The following is a 24,122-nucleotide window of genomic DNA, read 5'->3' on the forward strand; positions in this document are numbered from 1 at the left end:
CAGATTACTTTCTTGCCGAAATTGACAAGCTGATCCTAAAATTCATATGGAAGACCTGGAATGGCCAAAACAATCTTGAAAAAAACAAAAAACAGGAGGAGTAACACTTCTCAATTTCAAAATTTAAGGAAAAACTGCATTAATCAAGACAATGTGGTAATGGCATAAGGGTAGATGGAATGGAATCAATGGAATAGAATTGACAGTCCAGAAATAAGCCTCTTCATTATGGTCAGTTGTTGTGTGACAAGGATGTCAAGACAATCCAACGGGGAAAGAACAGCCTTTTTCACAAACACCTGGCACTGGAACAACTGGATATCTAAGAGGCAAAAGTGTGAAATTGGATCTCTTTCTTCCAAATATAAGTTAAAACTATTCATCTCCTAGAAGAAAACAGAAGTAAATCTTCATGACCTTTGATTAGGCAATGGTCTCTTGACACTGAAAGCACAAAAGAAAAATAGACAAACTAAACTTGATCAAATTTAAAATTGTATATGTAAGGTATGCCTCAATTAAAATTTTTTGAAATTTTGTGTGCAACTGAAAAATTAAAAGACAACACAAAGAATGGGAGAAAATGTTTGTGAATCATGTATCTGATAAGGGACTGGTATCCAGAATATATGAAGAACACTTATAATTCAGTAATAAAAAGCTAAATGGTACAATTAAAAAGTAGGCAAAGGATTTGAATAGATATTTCTCCAGAGAAGACATACAAATGGCTAATACAGACCTGAAAAGATGCTTAACCTCATTAGTCATCAGGGAAATGGAAATAAAAACTATAGTGATGTACTACTTCATACCCACTAGGGTGACTATAATTAAAAAAAAAAAAAAAAAAAAAAGAACACCCATCAAGGGTGAAAAGATGGAGTTTTCAATTGATGGTGATGGGACAACCAAACAATAAGAAAAAAGTACAGTTTGGCCCTTTACCTCATACCATACTCAAAAATTCCAAATAGATTGAAAACCTAAGTATTAAAATACAAAAAATAAAAATTTTGGAAGAAAATACTGGAAAGAATCTTTTTGATTTTAGGACAGGTAAAATTTTTTTTAACTTTTTATTTTTAAGTGATTTTAGCCTTGCAGAAAAGTTGCAAATATAGTACAAAGAATTCTCATATACCCTTCACCTAAATTCTCCAGATGTTAACATTTGGAAGTATTTAATTTATCATTCAGAGAGGAATTTTCAATGCAAAGAAAGGCACAAGCCATAAAGGAAAAGATTAATAAAGTAGACTACATACATCAGCCATGCCTTTTCACCAAAAATAAATAAAATTTAAACTGTGAGAAAGGCATACTATAAACTAGCCTAAAGACACATATAAACAGCATATAAACAAGGTACAAACCTTGTGATAGAACTGAGTGATAAACACAAACATTAGCATAGTGGTAGCTTCTAAGAGGGAGAACAAGAGAATATGATTGGGACATAACTCACAGACACTTTCAAGGTAATGATTATATTCTGTTTCTTAAAATGGGTAGTTGGGTGACTGCTATAAAAAACAAACAAACAGAAAATAACAAGTATTGGTAAGGATGTAGAGAAATCGGAACCCTGTGCACTGTTGGTGGCAATGTAAAATGGTACAGCTGCTATGGGAAAACAATAGAGTGGTTCTTCAAAAAATTAAAAATAGAATTACCATATGACTCAGCAAATTCCATTTCTGGGTATATAACCAAAAGAGTTGAAAGAAGGGACTCAGAAATGTTTGTACACACATATTCATAACAGGATTATTTGCAATAGCCAAAAAGTGGAAGCAACCAAATGTTCATTAATGGGTGAATGAATAAAGAAAATGTGATATATACATACAATGGAATATCATTCAGCCTTAAAAAGGAAGGAATTCTAATCCATGCCATAACATGGATGAGCCTCAAAAACATGATGCTAAGTGAAACAAGCCAGTCACAAAAGGACAAATACTGTATGATTCCACTTGATTCCATATGATTCCATACGAGATACCAAGAATAGTCAATTTCACAGAAACAGAAAGTAGAATGGTCGTTACTAGGGGCTGAGAGGAATAGGGGATGGGGGAGTTAGGGTTCCAGAGATAGATGGTGGTGACCGTAACACAACAATGTGAATGTAGTTAGTAACACTGAACTATATACTTTAAAATGGTTAAGATGGTAAGTTTTATGTTATGTATATTTTACTAGTCTTTTAAAACAAAAATAATACATAAATGGGCAATTCATACTTGAGTGTTTGTTATTTATACCCTATAAATACATTTAATTTTTTAAAAATTTAAGTGTATACTTGAGAAGATATGAAATTCATTCTCAAGAAACATCAGGCTTAAGGCTCCTGGGTGGCTCAGTTGGTTAAGCATCCAGCTTTGGCTCAGGTCATGATCTCATGGTTCGTGAGTTTAAGCCCTGCATTAGGCTCTGTGCTGACAGTGCAGAGCCTGCTTGAGATTCTGTCTCTCTCTCTCTCTCTGCCTTTCCCCCACTTGCTCTCTCTCTCTCTCAAAAGTAAATAATAAACAAAAAGAAAAATTAAAAAGAAAAAGAAACATCAGGCTTTGGTGATGAATTAGATGTGGACAGGTGAAAGAGTTTTCAGGCATGAGCATGGGAAGGGAAAACAACTTTAGATTGAGCCTACAAACACACTAATAGAGTTATGTTTTGGACATTTAAAATTTGAGATTCCTGGCAGACATTAGAAAGAAATACCTAGTTGGTTCTATGAGGCTAGAGCTCAGAAAGAGGTAAGAATTGAAAAAGACTTTGGGAGAACCATCAGTACTTAAAGCTATGGACCATGGGCATGTATGACATCACCTAAAGAAAGAGGGTTGCTAGAACAGAGAAGAGGGCTTAAGGCTGTCCTTGGGCATGCCAATAGTTAGTAGTCAGACAGAATAGGAACCAGCAAAGACATTGAGCAGAAATGGAGACACTGAGAAGAAATGGCCACAGAAATAAGAAGAAAGCTAGGGCATCTGGCATCACAGATGGCAGTGGGTAAGCTTTCTTTATGGATATACCCTTCCTATGGGTTTTCTCTATACTAATTTTTATATCTCCATATTACTCATGTTATTTTTCTGTATGTGTGTTTTTCAGCCTTTTTTCCTCTGGTATAGTTGCGAGATGTTTGGTTTTTTCTCTGATTTGGCTTTATATCTCTCTACCAAACTTTCCCTTTTATCCTCTTCTTTGTTTCTCTTTTATCTTTCCTTCCCCCTCTTAATTTATTTTCTAAGTGATTCTGATAATACTATTTAGGCATTTTATAACTTTATTATTTATGATGTTTTTAATAGAGATACATGTTGCTTGTTATTAATGTCATTTAAAAATTAGTCTATTTTTGGGGCGCCTGGGTGGCGCGGTCGGTTAAGCGTCCGACTTCAGCCAGGTCATGATCTCGCGGTCCGTGAGTTCGAGCCCCGCGTCGGGCTCTGGGCTGACGGCTCAGAGCCTGGAGCCTGCTTCCGATTCTGTGTCTCCCTCTCTCTCTGCCCCTCCCCCATTCATGCTCTGTCTCTCTCTGTCCCAAAAATAAATAAACGTTGAAAAAAAAAAATTAAAAAAAAAAAATTAGTCTATTTTTATATGTAATGCTTAAGATTTTATATGTAATGCTTAAAAAAAAGAACACACTAAATTAAACAGTCCCCGTATTTTCTTTTGTCTCTGCTGATTTTCTTTGTGAAATAATGGATTGGTTTTGTTGTTTTATTTTAAAATTTTATTTAATTCTTTTTTCCTGTATTAAGAAGATGAGGTCTGGCAAAATCAACAGCAGAGTGCACACAACAAACACTTACCTACTGAAGTGCCAGGCCTTGGGCAGTGTATGACCCGTTTTAGTATAGTAGTACTCTCAGCTGCAAGACATGCTTTTCAAACACGCAAAAGACAGAAACTTAGCCAACATGACAAGATGGAACAATTCTCCCCAAAAGAAGAGTCAAGAAGAAATCACAGCCAAAGACTTGCTCAGAACAGATATAAACAATATATCTGAACAAGAATTTAAAACAACAGTCATAAGACTAATACCTGGACTTGAAAAAAAACATAAAGCATAGAAGATACCAGAGAAAGCCTTGCTGCAGAGATCAAAGACCTAAGAACTAGTCAGGATGAATTTAAAAACGCTATAGCTGAGATGCAAAATAAACTAGATACAGTGACAGCAAGGATTGAAGAAGCAGAGGAGAGAATAGGTGAAATAGAAGATAAACTTGTGGAAAATAATGAAGCTGGAAAAAAAAGGGAAAGGAAATTACTAGATCACAAGGGGAGAATTAGAGAACTGAGTCCATGAAATGAAACAATATCCATATCATAGGAGTTCAAGAAGAAGGAGAGAGAAAAGGGGGAACAAGGTTTATTTGAACAAATTACAGCTGAGAACTGTCCTAATCTGGGGAAGGAAACAGGCATCTAAGTCCAACAGGCACAGAGAACTCCCTTCAAAATCAACAGTAACAGGTCAACACCATGACATATCATAGTGAAACTTGCAAAATACAAAGATAAAGAGAAAATTCTGAAAGCAGCTAGAGATACAAGGTCCTTAACCTACAAGATTATACATATAAGGTTAGTAGCAGACCTGTCCACTGAACCTTGGCAGGCCAGAAGGGAGTGGCAGGAAATATTCAATATGCTGAATAGGAAAAATATGCAGCCAAGAAGCCTTTATCCAGCAAGGCTGTCATTCAGAATAGGAGAGATAAAGACTTTCCCAGACAAACAAAAACTGAAGGATTTCATGACCACTAAACCAGCCCTGCAAGAAATTCTAAGGGAGACTGTCAGAGTGGAAAGCAGCAACGACTATAAAGGACCAGAAAACATCACCAGAAACACGCAATCTACAGATAACGCAATGGCACTAAATTCATATCTTTCAGTAATCACTCTGAATGTAAATGGACTAAATGCCACAAACAAAAGACAAAGGAGTCAGAATGGATAAAAAACAAGATACATCTATATGCTGCCTACAAGAGACTCATTTTAGACCTGAGGACACCTACATTGAAAATGAGGGGATGGAGAATCATCTATCATGCTTCTGGATGGCAAAAGAAAGCTAGAGTGGCCATGCTTATATCAGACAAACTAGATTTGAAAACAGAGATGAAGAAGAGCATTATATTATAATTAAGGGCTCTATCCATCAAGAAGAGCTAACAATTGTAGGGACACCTGGGTGGCTCAGTCGGTTAAGCATCCAACTTCGTTTGGCTCAGGTCATGATCTCACGGCTCGTGGTTTCGAGCCCCACGTTGGGTTCTGTGCTGACAGCTCAGAGCCTGGAGCCTGCTTCGGATTCTGTGTCCCCCTCTCTCTGCCCCTGTCCCACTCATGCTCTCTCTCTCTCTCTCTCTCTCTCTCTCTCTCTCTCTCTCTCAAAAACAAATAAACATCAAAAAAAAATTTTTTTAAAGAAGAGCTAACAATTGTAAATATTTATGCCCCTGACTTGGAATAACCCAGATATATAAATCAATTAATCACAAACATAAACCCATTGATAATAATACCATTATTGTAGGAGACTTTAATACTCCACTTACAACAATGGACAGATCATCTAGACAGAAAATCAACATGGTAACAAAGCCTCTGAATGACATACTGGACCAGATGGACTTAACAGATATATTCAGAACGTTTCCTCCTAAAGCAACAGAATACATATTCTTCTAAAGTGCACATGGAACATTCTCCAGAATAGATCACGGTCTGTGAGTTCAAGCCCCGCATTAGGCTCTCTGCTGATAACTCAGAGCCTGGAGACTGCTTCAGATTCTGTGTCTTCCTCTCTCTCTGCCCCTCCCCAACTTGTGCTCTGTCTCTCTCTCAAAAATAAACATTAGGGGCGCCTGGGTGGCGCAGTCCGTTAAGCGTCCGACTTCAGCCAGGTCACGATCTCGCGGTCCCTGAGTTCGAGCCCCGCGTCGGGCTCTGGGCTGATGGCTCAGAGCCTGGAGCCTGTTTCCGATTCTGTGTCTCCCTCTCTCTCTGCCCCTCCCCCGTTCATGCTCTGTCTCTCTCTGTCCCAAAAATAAATAAACGTTGAAAAAAAAATAAACATTAAAAAAATTGTCCTGGGCCAGATGGCTTCCCAGGGGATATCTACCAGACATTTAAAGAAGAGTTAATACCTGTTCTCCTCAAACTGTTCCAAAAAATAGAAATGGAAGGGAAGCTTCCAAACTCATTCTATGAAGTCAGCATTACCTGATTCCAAAGCAGATGAAGACCCAACAAAAAAGGAGAACTACAGGCCAATATCCCTGTTAAACCTGGATGCAAAAATTGTCAACAAGATACTAGCAAATTGAATCCAACAGTATATCAAAAGAACCTTCCACCATGATCTAGTGGAATTTATTCCTGGGCTGTAGGGCTGGTCCAATATTTACAAATCAATCAATGTGATACACCACATTAATAAAAGAAAGGATAAGAAATACATAATCCTTTCAATAGTTGCAGAAAAAGCATTTGACAAAATACACCATCCTTTATTAATAAAAACCCTCAAGAAAGTAGGGACAGAAGGAACATGGCTTTATATCATAAAAGGCACATATGAATGGCCCATAGCTAATATCATCCTCAGTGGGGAAAACCTGAGGACTTTCCCCCTAGGGTCAGGAAAATGAAGCAATGTCCACTCTCATGCCTGTTGTTCAATATAGTGTTGGAAGTCCTAGCCTCAGCAATCACTCACCAAAAAGAAATAAAAGGCATACAAATTGGCAGATGACATGATACTACATGGAAAACCCTAAAGACTCACTAAAAAACTGCTAGAGCTGATACATGAATTCAGCAACATCGTAGGATATAAAATCAATGTACAGAAATAGGTTGCATTTCTCTACATCAGTAATGAGGCAGCATAAAAAGATATCAAGGAATCAATCCCATTTACAATTGTACCAAAAAACCATAAGATACCTAGAAATAAACCTAATCAAAGAGGTAAATGATCTGTATGCTGAAAACTGTAGAAAGCTTATGAAAAAAATCAAAGAATATTGCACTTCAAGCTGCATTACAAAGCTGTAATCATCAAGACATTATGGTACTGGCATAAAAACAGACACTCAGATCAGTGAAACAGAATAGAAAACCCAGAAATGGACCCACAAACATAGGGCCAACTAATCTTTGATAAAGCAGGAAAAAATATCCAATGGAATAAAGACAGTCTCTTCAGCAAGTGATGCTGGGAAAACTGAACAGCGACATGCAGAAGAATGAAACTGGAACATTTTCTTACACCATACACAAAAATAAACTCAAAATGGATGAAAGACCTAAATGTAAGACAGGAAGCCATCAAAATCCTTGAGGAGAAAGCAGGTAAAAACCTCTTTGGCCTGCGCTGCAGCAACTTCTTACTCAACACGTCTCCAGAGGCAAGGGAAACAAAAGCAAAAATGAGCTATTGGGACCTCATTAAAATAAAAAGCTTCTGCACAGCGAAGGAAACAATCAGCAAAACTATAAGGCAACTGGCGGAATGGGAGAAGATATTTGCAATCGACATATCAGATAAAGGGTTAGTATCCAAAATCTATAAAGAACCTATCAAACTCAAAACACCCCCAAAACAAATAATCCAGTGAAGAAATGGGCAAAAGAGGTGAATAGACACTTCTCCAAAGAAGACATCCAGATGGCAAACCAACACATGAAAAAATGCTCAACATCACTCATCATCAGGGAAATATAAATCGAAACCACAATGAGATACCACCTCACCCCTCTCAGAATGGCTAACATTAACAACTCTGGCAACAACAGATGTTGGCGAGGATGCGGAGAAAGAGGATCTCTTTTGCACTGCTGGTGGGAATGCAAACTGGTGCAGCCACTCTGGAAAACAGGATGGAGGTTCCTCAAAAAATTAAAAATAGAACTACCCTATGACCCAGCATTTGCACTACCAGGTATTTATACAAGGGATACAGGTATGCTGTTTAGAAGGAACACATGCACCCCAGTGTTTATAGCAGCACTATCAGCAATAGCCAAAGTATGAAAAGAACCCAAATGTCCATTGATGGATGAATGGCTAAAGAAGATGTGGTATATATACAATGGAGTATTACTTGGGAATCAAAAAGAATGAAATCTTGCCATTTGCAACTAGGTGGATGGAACTAGAGGGCATTATGCTAAGCAAAATTAGTCAGTCAGAGAAAGACAAATATCATATGACTTCACTCATATGAGGACTTTAAGAGACAAAACAGATGAACATAAGGAAAGGGAAGCAAAACTAATATAAAAACAACGAGGGAGACAAAACATAAGAGACTCTTAAGTATAGAGAACAGAGGGTTACTGGAAGGATTGTGGGAGTGGGGATGGGCTAAGTGGGCAAGGGGCATTAAGGAATCTACTTCTGAAATCATTGTTGCACTATATGATAACTAACTTGAATGTAAATCAAAAAAATAAATTAAGAAAAAAATTGAAGACAAAAAGAAATGGAAAAGCATTCCATTCTCATGGATTGGAAGAACAAATATTGTTAAAATGTCAATACTACCCAAAGCAATCTACACATTCAGTGCAATCCCAATCAAAATTGCACAGGCATTCTCCTCAAAGCTAGAACAAACAATCCTAAAATTTTTATGGAACCACAAAAGACCCTGAATACCCCAAGTTATGTTGAAAAAGAAAACCAAAGTGGGAAGCATAACAATTCTGGGCTTTAAGCTATATTATAAAGCTGTAATTATCAAGATAGTATTGTACTGGCACAAAAACAGATACATAGAATACTGGAATAGAATAGAGAACCCAGAAATGGACCAACAAATATATGGCCAACTAATCTTTGACAAAGCAGGAAAGAGTACCCAATGGAAAAGAGACAGTCTCTCCAGCAAATGGTGCTGGGAAAATGGGACAGTGACATGTAGAGGAATGAAACTGGAATGCTTTCTTACACCATACACAGATATAAACTCAAAATGGATGAAAGACTTAAGTGTGAGACAGGAAACCATCAAAATCATACAGGAGAAAACAGGCAGCACATCTTTGACCTTGGGTACAGCAATTTTCTACTTGATATGTCTCTGGAAGCAAGGGAAATAAAAGCAAAGATGAACTATTGGGACCTCATCAAAATAAAAACCTAATGCACAGCGAAGGAAACAATCAACAAAACTAACAACAAAACGGGAGAAGGCAACCAACAGCGAACGGGAGAAGATATTTGCAAATGATATATTGGATAAAGGGTTAGTGTCCAAAATTATAAAGAACTTAACCAAACTCAGCACCCAGAAAACAAATAATCCAGTGAAGAAATGGGAAGAAGACATGAAGAGACACTTTTTCAAAGAAGACATCCAGATGGCTAACAGACACATGAAAAGATGTTCAACATCACTCATCATCGGGGAAATACAAATCAAAACCACAATGAGATACCACCTCACACCTGTCAGAATGCCTAAAATTTAACAACCCAAGAAACAATAGATGTTGGTAAGGATGCAGAGAAAGGGGAACCCTTTTGCACTGTTGTTGGGAATGCAAACTGGTGCAGCCCCTCTGGAAAACAGTATGGAGGTTCCTCTAAAAATTCAAAATAGGGGAGCCTGAGTGGCTCAATCAGTTAAACGTCTGACTTCAGCTCAGGTCACGATCTCAGGGTTCGATCCCCATGTCTGGCTCTGTGCTGACAGCTCTGAGCCTGGAGCCTGCTTCGGATTCTGTGTCTCCCTCTCTCTGCCCCTCCCCTGCTCACTCTTCTTCTCTCTCAAAAATAAACAGGGACTGGGTGGCTCAGTTGGTTAAGCAGCTGACTTTGGCTCAGGTCATGATCTCATGGTTCATGAGTTTGAGCCCCGCATCAGGCTTTGTGCTGACAGCTCAGAACCTGGAGCCTGCTTCGGATTCTGTGTCTCCCTCGCTCTCTCTGCCCCTCCCCCACTCACACTCACTCCGTGTCTCAAAACTGAATAAACATTTAAAAAATTCAAAAATAAACATTAAAATTTTTTGTAAATGTGTAGACAGAAGAAAAGACAACATATGCATAGGTAAGGTATATACAAAGTATACATATATATATATACACGTATATATATATACATACACACAACATATGCATATGTAAGGTATATACAAAAGAAGAAAAGTGCATTTAATTGATTAAGCAAGGACTTGGAAGGAAGAACACACGATATGTAGAAACTAACTTTGCAAAACAACCACCACAACCAAAGGAGCGTACATCATGAGAATGTAAATTGAAAGATCCAAATAGTGTTTACGTCTGAAAATCTGGGGAGCTGAGGAACAGGGAGTTGGAGGACATATATAAGATGGCTTCAATTTTATAATATGTTATTTCTTCTAAAGAAAAGAGAGGAATTTGAAGCAGATGTGGGAAAATGATAAAAGTTGACAAGCTACACAGTTCTCTTTTCTGTATGCTTAAAAGATTTCATAATAAAAAAACATTAAGTGGCTATGTTGTAGTGATGCTAACAGGGCTACGTATCAAAATCTAAGATGGAAACACAGATAATTTACCTGGGAAACTCGCACACAACTCACTGTGAACTCTAATGATGATGAAGATTGCAGGGGAGGAAAATAACTCTTCTTACCCCCTTCTAGGTTCTTGGCTGAGACACCCTATGATAAAAAATTAACAAGAGAAAAACCAACCATTTTAATTATGTACACACACATATATACCTGTACAAAAGGGAGTCCCACAAAGATGGGAGACTCGCAGGCATCCAGGCACTGAGCTGAGGAAATGGAGAGGGGTCTGGGCAAGTGGGGGAGGGGCAGGGATGATTCACAGGAAGGTGCTTGATAAACAAATGTTGACTTACCATGTAGGTTAGTCTCTTATGTGAAAAACTAGTCTCTGGTAATAGCTCTCTTCCTGATATAAGCCTCCTTTCTAATTTCTTTAGGCCGTTAGGTGGGAGGTAAAAAGCTTTTTGTGAGTTCGCTGGATCTTGATTGCCTTCAGCTCAAGATTATCCACATCCAAAAGTAGCATGTTCTGGGGTGGCTTGTTCTGAACCCACTCAAGATAGATGTTAAAAGTTTAGTTTCGGGGCACCTGGGTGGCTCAGTCAGTTGAGCATCCGACTTCGGCTCAGGTCATGATCTCAGTTTGTGAGTTCAAGCCCCACGTCAGACTCTCACAGTCCGTGAGTTCAAGCCCCACGTCAGGCTCTGTGCTGACAGCTCAGAGCCTGGAGCCTGCTTCGGATTCTGTGTCTCCCTCTCTCTCTGCCCCTCCACCACTCATGCTCTGTCTCTCTCTGTGTCAAAAATAAATAAAGATTAAAAAAAAAAGTTTAGTTTCATGAAATGTGAGATTGAAAAAATAACAATACTTGAAGTCTAATTTTTGTATCAAGTGATTTCAAATACATGATTTGCATTTAGAAAATTAAAATGGGTTCTTATTTTCTGGCTCACTATATAAAAACATTCATTTTCAATTGTATTTTATAGTAAAATTTCTTGGTTTGGGTAAATAACACTCGTTACCTCTAGTAGTGTTAAAATAATCAGAATAATTTGGATGATCCAAAAAATGTTTATTTTACATTTCCTGAAGCTGGTACTCTCTACCCTCAAGAGTCCAGAGAACTACAAAGTAAGGGGACTGGGCTGCAAGCTTTTATAGAAAGAGGCAAGTGGGAAGAAGGAAGGAAGAAGTACTCGGCTTATATTGATTGACTAGGGTTGCCTTTCTGGCCTTATTCAGAAACGTCAAGGAACAGGGTAGTGAGTATCGCATCCAGGTTGGCTTGGTGTTGGGGGATTGGCTGACTGGATATACCTTTTTTGTTTCTGATCAAGGCGAGTTTTTACAGGGACACAAAAGCTTTGGTTCACTGTCATGACACCCCGGGCAGTAGTGGCTCCATCTTAGGCCTAGAAATTTATTTCAGTGGTACTAATCACTAGAAATAATTTGATATACCGACTTAGCCAGCCATATCAATTGTTCATCTGTTGTATATTTAGTTTACTCCTCTGAGGTATTTGTAGCAGGAGCCTAAGAACTGAATTTCTTTCACCAACTTCATGCGTCTCTGGTTATTAAAGATGGCAAAGGATCGGAGCTGTGGCTCTAACTGCTTCCTAACAATGGTCAGGGTGCTATGGTGCTTGTTTCATTCATCCTCTTTTGTTATTTACATAGCAGGCTAATTTATGATCTGCTAATGTACCATGGTTTATGGTTTGCTAATGTATTATTTCATAGCGCTTTCATAAATGGGCACGGTTTGAGATGCAGAATTTACAACAGATACAAAAGAGTTTTCCACTTTCAGGTATAAAAGGAAGCGAGCGTCTCCTGGACCTGATCGCCACATTTCTGGTACTGCAGTTTCTTCGTACCAAGTTGGAACAAAAGGGAATAGTCTTCAAATCACTGATGAAGTTGGATGATGCTTCCATTTCCAGGTGACTTTAATTATTGCACTAAGTAACTCATTTATATTTCTAACCATTTCTTGACTAAATTTTACAAGAAGCTACATGGAATTGTAAGAACAAAGAGAATTTATTCACAGGGAGTATCTTGCCTGCACTATTCTGTCATTGGCAGGGCAGACACAGTGTTTTTGCCTCTTGGGTTCCAGGAAAAACCAGGGCTCAGGGAGTTAAGTGTAGCTTATACTGGAGCTCAGATCTATGGCTCCTGGTTTAGTGTTCTTTTCACTATGGTATATTGATTAAATGTGCTTTTGGAAAATCTGCAATACGATTGTTAGGACCAGTCCTGTTCCCAACAGTTTCGGGCCTGGCACAAGAATATAGGTGGAAACCCACATACTATCTGTCTAAGTATTTAAAAATTATAAATGAAACTAGCAAACTGTCAAATAAAATATGTTTGTTGTTTTTTTTTTAATTTTTTTTTAACGTTTATTTATTTTTTGAGACAGAGAGAGACAGAGCACGAACAGGGGAGGGGCAGAGAGAGAGGGAGACACAGAATCTGAAACAGGCTCCAGGCTCTGAGCTGTCAGCACAGAGCCCGACGTGGGGCTTGAACTCACGGACCGTGAGATCATGGCCTGGGCTGAAGTCGGACGCATAACTGACCAAGCCACCCAGGCGCCCCTAAAATATGTTTTAAAGTCCTGCCTTGGCAAATACAACTTCATGAAGACTGGGTTTAAATTTAGAATTCTGTGACCACTTGGAAGTTTTATGCCATAATGTGACAGAGTGGAGAGAGACAGTTCTGGGACCCTGGCTTCTAGCCCTTGGGCTGACCTCAGGCCCCACAAGAGGCCTTGAGCCTCCGTGTGAATACTTTCCTTACTTCCCAAAACTTCGTCCATACCCCATGCAAATGGTCACCCCGTATGTGTGTGTATATACACAGAATATACATACATGCACATAACACACATACATACATATGTAATTTGCTTATGCCTTTTTAAAAAGGCAAGATAAGTGGGAAAACTAGCAAAATTTATAAAAATACTATCTATAAGGAAAGGGGGAGGAGACAAGCTACGTTCTTCCTACTATATCTTGTTTTACCTTTTTGACTTTGAAACTATGTAGATATTTTGCATCATAAAGTCCATGTACCAGGGAAGAGGTATTAAACATGTTAAATTATACCATGGACTGCAATCAGCAGCATCTGGAGTGTGAGGAAATAAATGGCAAAAGACAAAAGGCAAGGGGTGGAAGCTATAAGTTACAGGACACATGCCCCAAAGGCAATGTGAGACCTTGTTTGGATCCTGATTTGAACAAAACCCGTATTATTTTAAAAAGAGAGGGGCGCCTGGGTGGCGCAGTCGGTTAAGCGTCCGACTTCAGCCAGGTCACGATCTCGCGCTCTGTGAGTTCGAGCCCGGCGTCAGGCTCTGGGCTGATGGCTCAGAGCCTGGAGCCTGTTTCCGATTCTGTGTCTCCCTCTGTCTCTGCCCCTCCCCCGTTCATGCTCTGTCTCTCTCTATCCCAAAAATAAATAAACGTTGAAAAAAAAAAATTTTTTTTAAATAAAAAAAATTTAAAAAAATTTAAAAAAAAAAAGAGAGAAAAAGGGGTGCCTGGGTGATGCAGTCAGTTAAGCATCTGACTTCGGCTCAGGTCATGATCTTGTAGTTCCTGAGTTCAAGCCTTGTGTTGGGCTCTGTGTTGCCAGCTCAGACCTGGAGCCTGCTTTAGATTCTGTGTCTCCCTCTCACTTTGCCCTTCCCCTGCTAGCACTCTGTCTCTCTCTGTCTCTCAAAAATGAATAAATGTTAAAAAAAAAAAATAACACACCTTTTTTTAAAAGAGAGACAATTAAGGAGATTTAAACAGTACCTGAATGTTTTGTGATATTAAAGAATTATTTATAGCTATTTTAATGTCATGTGTAAGAAAAAGTTCTTGTCTCTTAGAGATACATATTTACAGATGAAATTAAAATAAATAATCAAACCTGTTTTTTGGGAGTTTTTATAATGTTTATTTAACACCCATGCTAGCGGGATGGTCAGTCAAAAGTTTACAGGCCAGCTGGATTAAAGGAAGGCCACTTGAATTAGTGAGAATATTTAAAACTAGTTTTGGAGCACCTGGGTGACTCAGTTGGCTAAACATTTGACTTTGGCTCAGGTTTCTTGAGTTTGAGCCCTGTGTTGGGCTCTGTGCTGACAGCTCAGAGCGTGGAGCCTGCTTCAGATTCTGTGTCTCCCCCTCTCTCTGCTCCTCCCCCACTCGTGCTCTGTGTGTGTGTGTGTCTCTCTCTCTCAAAAAAATGAATAAACATTAAAAAAAATTTTTTAATAAATAAAACTAGTTTTGTTGCTTTCAGTAGTTAGTAACTATAAGTAGACTAATGATTACTGGCAAACAAATCTGTTTGATCGTGCTTGCCATTTATATGTTCATGTCATCATGATATTCAGCTAACATTTATTGATTACCTACTCTGGGCCAGGGACTATTGAGCCATGTGTTTTGTTAATCCCCACAACAAACCTCCTAGGATCTCATATTATTATCATAATTGAGGAAACTGAGGCTTTCAGTGTTGAATGAAAGCTGCACCATATCACATAGCCAATATTGTGTGATTTCAGAGTCAGGCTTTGAAACTAGCTCTTAGCCACCCACTATACTAATGGCTCTTTCCCAGTTCACAGGGAAAAAAATCAGGAAGATGGAGAATTTTCCAAATTTTTAGTCCCCCTGCCCATAGAATTTTTTTTTAACTTTCGTATATGTTACGACTTGTTTGCTAATGAATTCTAGCAGGTGACAAAACAAATGAGGAAGTAGCTAATACCAATGAAAAAATCTCAGAATTTTTCTGAGTCTTGAATAGACTTGAATATTTGACATTCTTGAATATTCGACAGCATTTTATGGACACAAACTTGAAGTTTTTGTGTAATGCACAATTTAGTAGTACGTTGTTTCTGGTTTGTATGGTAATTAAATATGACAGTTTCATGGGTCTTAGGGAAATACCTAGGAAAATGGCTAACTAATCAAATTGAGAATTCCTGGTACAGTAAAAAGGAGAGAGAAATAGAAGCCTGGTTTGTAAAATAGTATTGAGTTTCTGCTTGAAGAATGGATGGATTTAGATCAAGAAAAATGAAAAGGGACATAAAAAGACAAATACACATAGGCTGGAGGAAGCTTGAATTGTCCTGGAGGCAGCCAGGAAGTCTGTGAAGCATTTGGAAGCTGGAAAGTGATGGGTATAATATACTTAAAAATGTATTGAATAAGGAGCACCTGGGTGGCTCAGTCGGTTAAGGTCCGACTTCAGCTCAGGTCATGATCTCACGGTTTGTGAGTTCGGGCCTCAGTTTGGGCCTTGTGCTGACAGCTCAGAGCCTGGAGCCTGCTTTGGATTCTGTGTCTCCCTCTCTCTCTGTCCCACCCCTGCTTGCTCTCTGTCTCTCAAAAATGAATAAACATTAAAAAAAAAAAGAATAAACATTAAAAAATGTATTGAATAAGTTAAAAGCACCATGTCAGTCTGGTAGGTAGAACTTTCATAAAATGTTAGAATTGCTTTGATTAAATATCTTAATTTTTGACAGAATTATTTTGTCAGATCTAATGTGCTACATTTCGTACCACGTTATATTTCGTATGTAATTATATTCTGAAATTGATGGAAACATTTATTTTTAATCTAGAAATATTCCCTGGGCTTTTGAAGAAATAAAGAAAGCAAGTGAGTGGGTAAGAAGAACCGAAGGACAATATCCATCTATCTGCCAACGGCTTGAATTGGGTCAAGACTGGGACTCTGCAACTAAGCAGCTATTGGGGATCCAAACCATAGACACCACTTCTCCTCTTCACAGAGTTCTTAATTACAATCAAGGCTGAATCAACTGAAGTTGTATTTTAAACATTATTCATGCTTCTATGTGTAAAATAATCAGATATCAATAGATACCTATAATGAAGTTTAATTCAGATTTTATTCAATGTAGCACTCACTTTAAACAGAAACAGAATTGATTATTTTAATGAACTAACAAGTGATGACCAATTACAATATTACAGATTTTTTGTGTTTAAATGCTTAAAGTAATAAGAGATACACCTGGCTAGTCCTGGAGCCTATTTCCTTCTCCCCTTTAAGGAGTCTGGTATAGAATCTGGCCAGCTAGGCTGAGAAAGCTGGGGAGAAACAAGGCCTTTGGCTGATGTCAGTGTTGCTGACATGCCAGCCTGTTTCCAGGCCCTGAGTATCTAGACCTTTGCCCTCGGTATGCATACTCCCTGCATCCTAGTCTGTGGATCTCTTGATACATTTTTGTCACTCAGAGAAACTAGGTGTCTCATGCAATTCTTTCATGGATCTTGCTTTTGGTATTGCATCTAAAATCCTACAGTCATGTAGATTTCTTCCTATGTTATCTTGTAGAAGTTTTATAAACTTTGCATTTTATGTTATGGTCTATGATCCATTCTGAGTTATTTTTTATGAAGGTTGTAAGGTCTTTCCATCTTCCCCTACACTACCATTTCCAGGCCGTTACCTCTCTACCTTTATGCAAAAACTTTGGTTTCTTTGAGGTTCAGGCTTTGGCTGTCCTCCAACCTGTCCTCCTTGCTGTCATTCACCAAATGTTCAGTACCTCAACACATTTACATATGGTTCGGGATTTCCCTTTCTATTGGCAGTCCTGCCTTCATCTTGAGTGACTCCCCAAATCCTAATGTATGACCCCTCCTAATTCCCTGGACTCGAACCACAGCTATAATTGAGTCTTGGCAGAACTCTTGGATACCCAACAGGTAGCAAGTTAGCTTGTGAGGTGCTACCATGAGGCCTTCTCCCACCTGCCTATCTCTCTGGGAGGCAGACATGAGACCGTTTTTTATCCTCCCAGTCCTGACAAGGCATAAGGCTCAGATACAGCTACAGACTAAAAATCCTTATAGCTGCATCTAGACTTGGCTCCTCAGCATTGATTTGTCCCACAACTCACTTTGCAGTTATCTAGCTCCTTTTCGGGTGTGGGACAAGAACCAAGGGGAGCTGGCATCTTTGACTATCTTCCTCTTGCTGTTTATATAAGTAACAAATCATCTAAATCTAAAGTGGCTTGTTATATCTTTACTGGCTATATCAATCAGATCTTGCCGTTGGCCTTGCTGCTTGACATAATCATAGAAGATAAACTCTTTTGTTTTATTAGATTAAGGAATAAAAGAATGATACCTGGTAGCAGAGTGTATGAAGGTTAACAGACTTCCTTATGTTGTTAATGAAACATGTACTTGGTAAAACAAAATTTTGCAATATTTAAAAAAAAATTTTTAATGTTTATTTTTGAGAGAGAGAGAGAGAGAATGAGCGGGGGAGGGGCTGAGAGAGAGGAAGACACAGAATCCAAAGCGGCCTCCAAGCTCTGAGCTGTCAGCACAGAGCCTGATGCGGGGATCAAACCCATGAACCGTGAGATCATGACCTGAGCTGAAGTCAGAGCTTAACTAAGCCACCCAGGCACCCCTAAAATTTTGCAATATTAATCCAAATTTATTTTTTGCCTTAATTTGGATCTCCCAAAGTGCTCTCTGGATCACCAATTAGCTCTGGGATCCTTCAAATTAGTGAGACCACCTGAACATTTAGATAATTAGTTAATGTTTACATATGGTGACTGCTGTTGAAACTCCTCATTCATTCATTCAATATTTATTGGGTACTCACTCTGTGACAGACCCTGTGCTAGGTGTGGGGGATACAACAGAGAGAAGAATCAGGTATGGCTTCTGCCCCCTGGAGCTTAGACTACAGTGGGAGCAGACAATATAAAAAATCAATCGTCTAATGCATGCACAATTACAGCTGTAGTGAGTGATCAGGGAAGACTTGAGGAAGTGATAAATGGGAGTGGATATGTCAGGTAAGAGGGGAGAGAAAAGCATTCTAGGCAAAAGGAACAGCATGTACAAAGATCCTGGGGGATGAGCAGGTTAGCCTGACCAGGAGGCAAGTGTGGCTGGAGCAGATAAAGGGAGGGGAGTGGGGTGAGCTGTGGTTGGAGCAAGGTTGGGTCCAGGCCAGGGAGGGCCTTGTCAGCCATGTTGAGAAGTTCTGTCTCTCCAGTCAGGGCTGCAGTTCTCTTTCAACATATTCCTTTTTAAACAAATGTGCTTATCATTGTGTACAATGACTACTTGGTATTGTTTCCTAATGATATACATATACTGAAGGATTTACTACTTAGGTAAACTTGAATAATCTACTTAAACTTTTTTTTTAATATAATTTATTGTCAAGTTGGCTAACAGCGTATACAGTGTGCCCTTGGTTTTGGGGGTAGATTCCCGTGATTCATCGCTTACATGCAACACCCAGTGCTCACAATATTAATCCAAATTTCAATCAGTACCCTCCTTGACCTATAACTTTTATTAATAGGAATTCTACATCTGGAAATTCGTCTTACATATGGACGCACACACATGCATATGTTATATATGCATATACATATTACAGTTGCGGAACAATGTGGAAGAGAGCACATTTCAAAATTATATAAATGGGTGTTTATACATGTATGAGATAAAAATCTGTCGTATTCTAAACTGGTTACATCTGAGGAATAGGAACTTTATTTCTGTTACATACTTTTGAATTAAAAATTTTTTACAGTGAACATAAATTTTTATTTCAAAAATATATAAAAGCAGAAAAATAGTATAATCAATATAAATCCCATCATTTAAAATATTTTGCCAAATTTTTATATATTTAGAACAGTCTTCTCTTGCCTCTTCTTTTGCTATTGACTTGTTGAAGAAACAAGGTCAGTCGTCCTAAAGGATGTCCCACATTCTGGATTTGATTGTTTCCACTTTTTCTTTCCCCATATTTCTTGTAAACTGGAAATTTGATCTAAGGTCCTGAATAGATTAAGGATCAATCTTTTTGTCAACAGGAGCCATATGGTTTGGTTCTTTTACTTTTAGTAATGCTAATATGGATCAGTGGGTTTTCCAATGTGAAGTTGTGTTTCCCCTACAACCAACAAATGATCTGTGAAGAGATACTTTGGCAGCCAGTTCGTCATCAATCTTTCACCTCATGGTTTTGTTGCCTGAATCATTTTCATGAAATATTGTGATCCTCTATCTTTTCTTCTATGCGTATTAACTGAAATTCTGAAAAAATGAGCTTTCTCTCATCAACAGATGTTGTTTACAGTATTTTTCTAAAAACTTATTTTAAAAAAGATATCCAATTATTAGAATTGTTGCGTCTTCCTTTTTAGACTGAGTCTGTGGCAGGCAGAGAGACCGTTAAGAATGAGATGACAGGCCCAAAACACAGTTATCTGTGCCAAGCCCCACATCAGCAAACCAAGAGTCTACACCCAACCTAACTGCAGTCTCAGCCTCTTCTAGGAATATAATCTTAACCAGGAGTCTGGAATTTCCTAGCTGTACTAGTGAGGTAGTCTGAAAGACCCCAGCCTTCCCCCAAAGGACAGCGAATTTTTCTGAAATAATCCTTTCGTTTATGACTTCATGCCCCACCTCCTTTCTGCCTTGCGAAGCTTGTTTCTTTCTGCATTTCTTCGGACCTCCTTTCTATTTGCCAAATGGAATGCTGCCCCAACGTTGAATAAAGCCAATGAGATCTTCCAATACAGTCAGCTATATTTTAATGCCACGCTGGACTGTTTTGTATTCTTAATGCTTAGTAAAGTCCTGGTACACAGGATGCATTTACTAAACTAATAAATCACTGTGCCCACTCAAAGATCTGATGTGCCTCTCCAAATGGATCCGCTGGACCATAGATTATTCTTTAGTTAACCTCAGAGTTAATTTAAATGAAATCTTGTAAATTAAGTCCACCATTCAAAGACACAAAAAATGAAAAGCTTGCTACCATAAAGATTTTATTTGCAGTTCAAAGTGAGAAAAATATTTTATCCTTAGGTGGATTATCCTAGCAACTTTGGATGACTATCTTTGTCAATCATTCATAAGGGGGACAAAATACTTTATCACGTCAATGTTTTCAATGGGGAAAAAATCTCTAGAACTTGGAAAACAAATGTTTTTTGGCCAGTTCCTTAAAACACATTTTTTTTTTTCCGGGGCGCCTGAGTGGCTCAGTCGGTTAAGCGTCCGACTTCGGCTCATGATCTCACCGTTCCTGAGTCAAGTCCCTCCCCAGCTCTGTGCTGATAGCTCAGAGCCTGGAGCCCGATTTGGATTCTGTGTCTCCCTCTGTCAGCGCCCCCGCCGCTTGCACTGTCTCTCGCATTGTCTCAAAAATAAATAAACATTAAAAAAATTTTTCCTATCTTTAAACAATACTTAATAAAATACAATACAACTCTGAATTATGTCTGATTGGCTCGTTCACATGCGTTAAACGAATCAAAATTACACAGGCACGAAAGGCCGGGCATCGCGTTCCGGCCCGCTCAGGTCTGGGCGGGAGGGGGCGCTGTTTTTCCTAGGAGGCCCAAGGCTGGGCCCTTGCGCGCTCTGGACGAGGGAGGAGGCCCCACGCGGCGTTCACCCCCCTTAAACGCTTCAGCTTCTCTTCCAGGGGGAGCTCCCGCGCTCCGGTGTTCCCCGGCCACCCCTTCCCGACCCGGGAAGCACCGGGGAACCCGCCTCCGCCGCCCGTTCCAGCTCCACACCGGAGCCCCTCCCCCCCCGAGGTACCCCGTCAGCCTCCGTCCTTTCTCCTCACTAGCCCTGACAAGCCCCTCCCCCGAGTCGTTCCCACCCCTCGCGTCAGGGGCTCCCAAACAGCCCTCCGGGACCCCTCGCCTGCGCCGGAGGTGCCCAGCGCGCTCGTCTCTCACGGCCCGAGCCGCCCCGCCCTTCCGCCGGAGCGCCCCTCCGCCCGCCCACCCGCTTCCCGTAGGCTCCGCGGGGCCCCGGCGCGCCCGCCTCCATCTGATTGGCTTAAGCGCGTGTCGCTCCAGGGTCCCGAGCCCGCCATTGGCGGGTTTCCCTCTCAGTCGCGTCACGCTGCCCGAGTGGATTACAGCCGAGTGCGGAGCGCTAGGAACCGCCAGGGTGTGTGTCGCAGCCGCTCGTCTTCGGCGGTTTGCTAGGCTCCTATTATGGCGGCGGCGGCTGCGGCGGTTGCGGAGGAAGCGAGCGTGACCGCAGCCGTTTCAGGTGCCGACAGCAATGGTGAGTCTCCTGAAGTCGAAGGAGAAGGTGTTGGAGCAGTGGGCCAAGAGAAGGACGCAGCCACGAAAGGAGCGGAGGCCGTTGGAGACAGCGAGGAGGACGGGGAGGATGTGTTCGAGGTGGAAAAGATACTGGACATGAAGACGGAGGGGGTACGTGGGCGCCGGGGGAGGCGAGGCTGGGCGTGCAGGGCTTGAAGTGCAGAAGCGGGGAGCGATGGGAGTTCTGTAGAGGGTTGCCGCGCGGAAACGCGAAGCCCTCCCCGAATTCACAAGGTGGAAAAGCTTGTGCAGACACCCGACGTAGGCGGGGGAAAGGAACGTGACATCCAGAGCCGACGCAAGCGCGCGCACGTTGGGAGCCCTGCGCTGACAACCCTGGACGGACTCTTGGGCTGTCTGTGGCGGTGAGGGTACGTTTCAAGAAGTTTGAAAGGGTTGTGTGGCCAGAAGAGAGGAAGCAGTGTAGGCTGCGGTGTGTGAGTATCGAGGGGGCCGACCGTTGGTGAAGGATTTGTCACGGTCATCAGTGTTTAGATAACTGATTGGGGCCACTGCTCAGTGCTGGAAAGGAGTGACGCTGAAATCGTGCCGCTTCTCATAGTCCGTTGTCCACGCCGTCGTCTCAGTGTTTTCCAAGGCCGTGATCGATTTTCTGCTTTCAGATCGTTCAGATCTTCTCGTGCTCAGAATCGCGTCCAGGAGGTGGCATTTAAAGGTCTCCAAAGCCTGACCATTATCTTTCCTCTCTTCTTGCATATTATGTGATTGTAGCCACACACTAATACGTGAAATTCTTCATCACACTTGGCGCTTACTGTTCTCTTTCTCCTCAGTCTCTCAGGTCTTGCTCTCTCTCCCGGAGTCAGTTTGTCTGTGAAATCCTTTTTTGACCCTGGTCCCTGCAGAGTGAGGTGCTTCTTCATTTATGCCCTTGTAACACTTTGTTTAGACCTCTGTTTTAGCACTTAAAGCACTAATCTTTATATATGTCTGCCTCTCCTGCTAGGTTTAGGCTCCTTTAAATTTTTTTTTTTTTCAACGTTTATTTATTTTTGGGGCAGAGAGAGACACAGCATGAATGGGGGAGGGGCAGAGAGAGAGGGAGACACAGCATCGGAAACAGGCTCCAGGCTCCGAGCCATCAGCCCAGAGCCCCACGCAGGGCTCGAACTCCCGGACCGGGAGATCGTGACCTGGCTGAAGTCGGATGCTTAACCGACTGCGCCACCCAGGCGCCCCTAGGCTCCTTTAATACAGGAAATATGATTATTATTACTTTTTGTATCAGTGGTACTCAATCCACTGCCTGTCGTGCAGTAAGTGCTTTGTGTATATCACATTATTGAATGAGTGAATGAATCATGGACTGCAGGCTGGGGTGAAGGAGAGAGGGTGGAAGGATGGACCCTCTAGGAAACTAGTAACTAATTTGTCTCAGTAGGTAAGTGTGAGATGACCAAAGGTCCCATAGCGTAGTCGGATCGGTATGTTCTTTTTATTGTCTGTTATTTTCTATTTGTCACGTGCTACTTTGTGTTAATTTTTTTGTCCATTCAGCAAACTTTTTTTTTTTTTTAATCACATATTTTGTGCTAGGTGCAGTGTTAAGTTCTGAGGATACAGAGATGAATTGTAGCGTACATGGTTGCTTACACTGAAAAGTTCTGGCTATTGAGGATAAATAATTGAAGTCTAATGCCATTAATATTATTGTTAGTTGCAATACAGTAAACGTAGGAACTTTGTTTTGTATAGTTTTCCCAAATATATTACAAAAGCGCCTTGATGAGAGTAGAGCCAGTCTTTTTAAAAAATTTTTAATGTTCATTTATTTTGAGAGAGAGAGAGAGCGTGAACAGGGGAGGAGCAGAGAGAGAGGGAGACACAGACTCTGAAGCAGGCTCCAGGCTCTGAGCTGTCAGCACAGCGCCTGACGCAGGGCTCGAACCCACAAACCACAAGATTATGATCTGACCTGAAGTCGGATGCTTAACCAACTGAGCCACCCAGATGCCCCAAGAGAATAGAGCCAATCTTAAACTGTTTTTGTATCACCTTCATTTAATACAAGTGCTTGGCACATATAAGATATTTAGAAAAATCTGGGCACCTGGGTGGCTCAGGTGGTTAAGCATCCGACTCTTGATTTCAGTTCAGGTTGTCATCTCCTGTTTCCTGAGCCCTGTGTAGGGCTCTGCACTGACAGTGGAGAGCCAGCTCGGGATTCTCTCTCTCCCTCTCTGTCTCTCTGCCCCTCCCCCCGCCTTAAACCAATTAAATAAACCTTTAAAAAAAAGATATTTAGAAAAATATTTGGTTAAGAGAGTAAAAGCTTTAGAATTAAGGTGATTCACCTATTTGGTATAATATTTTTTAATGTATTTTAATTCCAATATAGTTAAGTTC

At 40.4% G+C, this 24,122-nt stretch overlaps 2 protein-coding genes across 9 annotated transcripts in view; both read left to right on the forward strand.

Annotated features, from left to right (window-relative positions):
• The window catches only part of PARP4 (poly(ADP-ribose) polymerase family member 4), a 121,663-nt gene extending 104,674 nt beyond the window's left edge, over nucleotides 1-16,989 (forward strand). For all 6 annotated transcript variants that reach the window (XM_047873383.1, XM_047873403.1, XM_047873394.1 and 3 more), the window contains 2 exons: nucleotides 12,378-12,510; nucleotides 16,221-16,989. In XM_047873383.1, the coding sequence (XP_047729339.1) occupies nucleotides 12,378-12,510; nucleotides 16,221-16,416 (329 nt within the window). In that variant the 3' untranslated portion in view covers nucleotides 16,417-16,989. The remainder of the gene's footprint in view (nucleotides 1-12,377; nucleotides 12,511-16,220) is intronic.
• A 4,559-nt stretch (nucleotides 16,990-21,548) lies between these two features.
• The window catches only part of MPHOSPH8 (M-phase phosphoprotein 8), a 53,023-nt gene continuing 50,449 nt past the window's right edge, over nucleotides 21,549-24,122 (forward strand). For 2 of the 3 annotated variants that reach the window (XM_047873552.1, XM_047873563.1), the window contains exon 1: nucleotides 21,549-21,866. In XM_047873552.1, coding sequence (XP_047729508.1) covers nucleotides 21,642-21,866 — 225 coding nt within the window. In that variant the 5' untranslated portion in view covers nucleotides 21,549-21,641. The remainder of the gene's footprint in view (nucleotides 21,867-24,122) is intronic. The other variant, XM_047873555.1, reaches the window with a different exon arrangement.

Source organism: Prionailurus viverrinus, chromosome A1 (assembly GCF_022837055.1).
Source record: "Prionailurus viverrinus isolate Anna chromosome A1, UM_Priviv_1.0, whole genome shotgun sequence".
Classification (NCBI taxonomy): domain Eukaryota; kingdom Metazoa; phylum Chordata; class Mammalia; order Carnivora; family Felidae; genus Prionailurus; species Prionailurus viverrinus.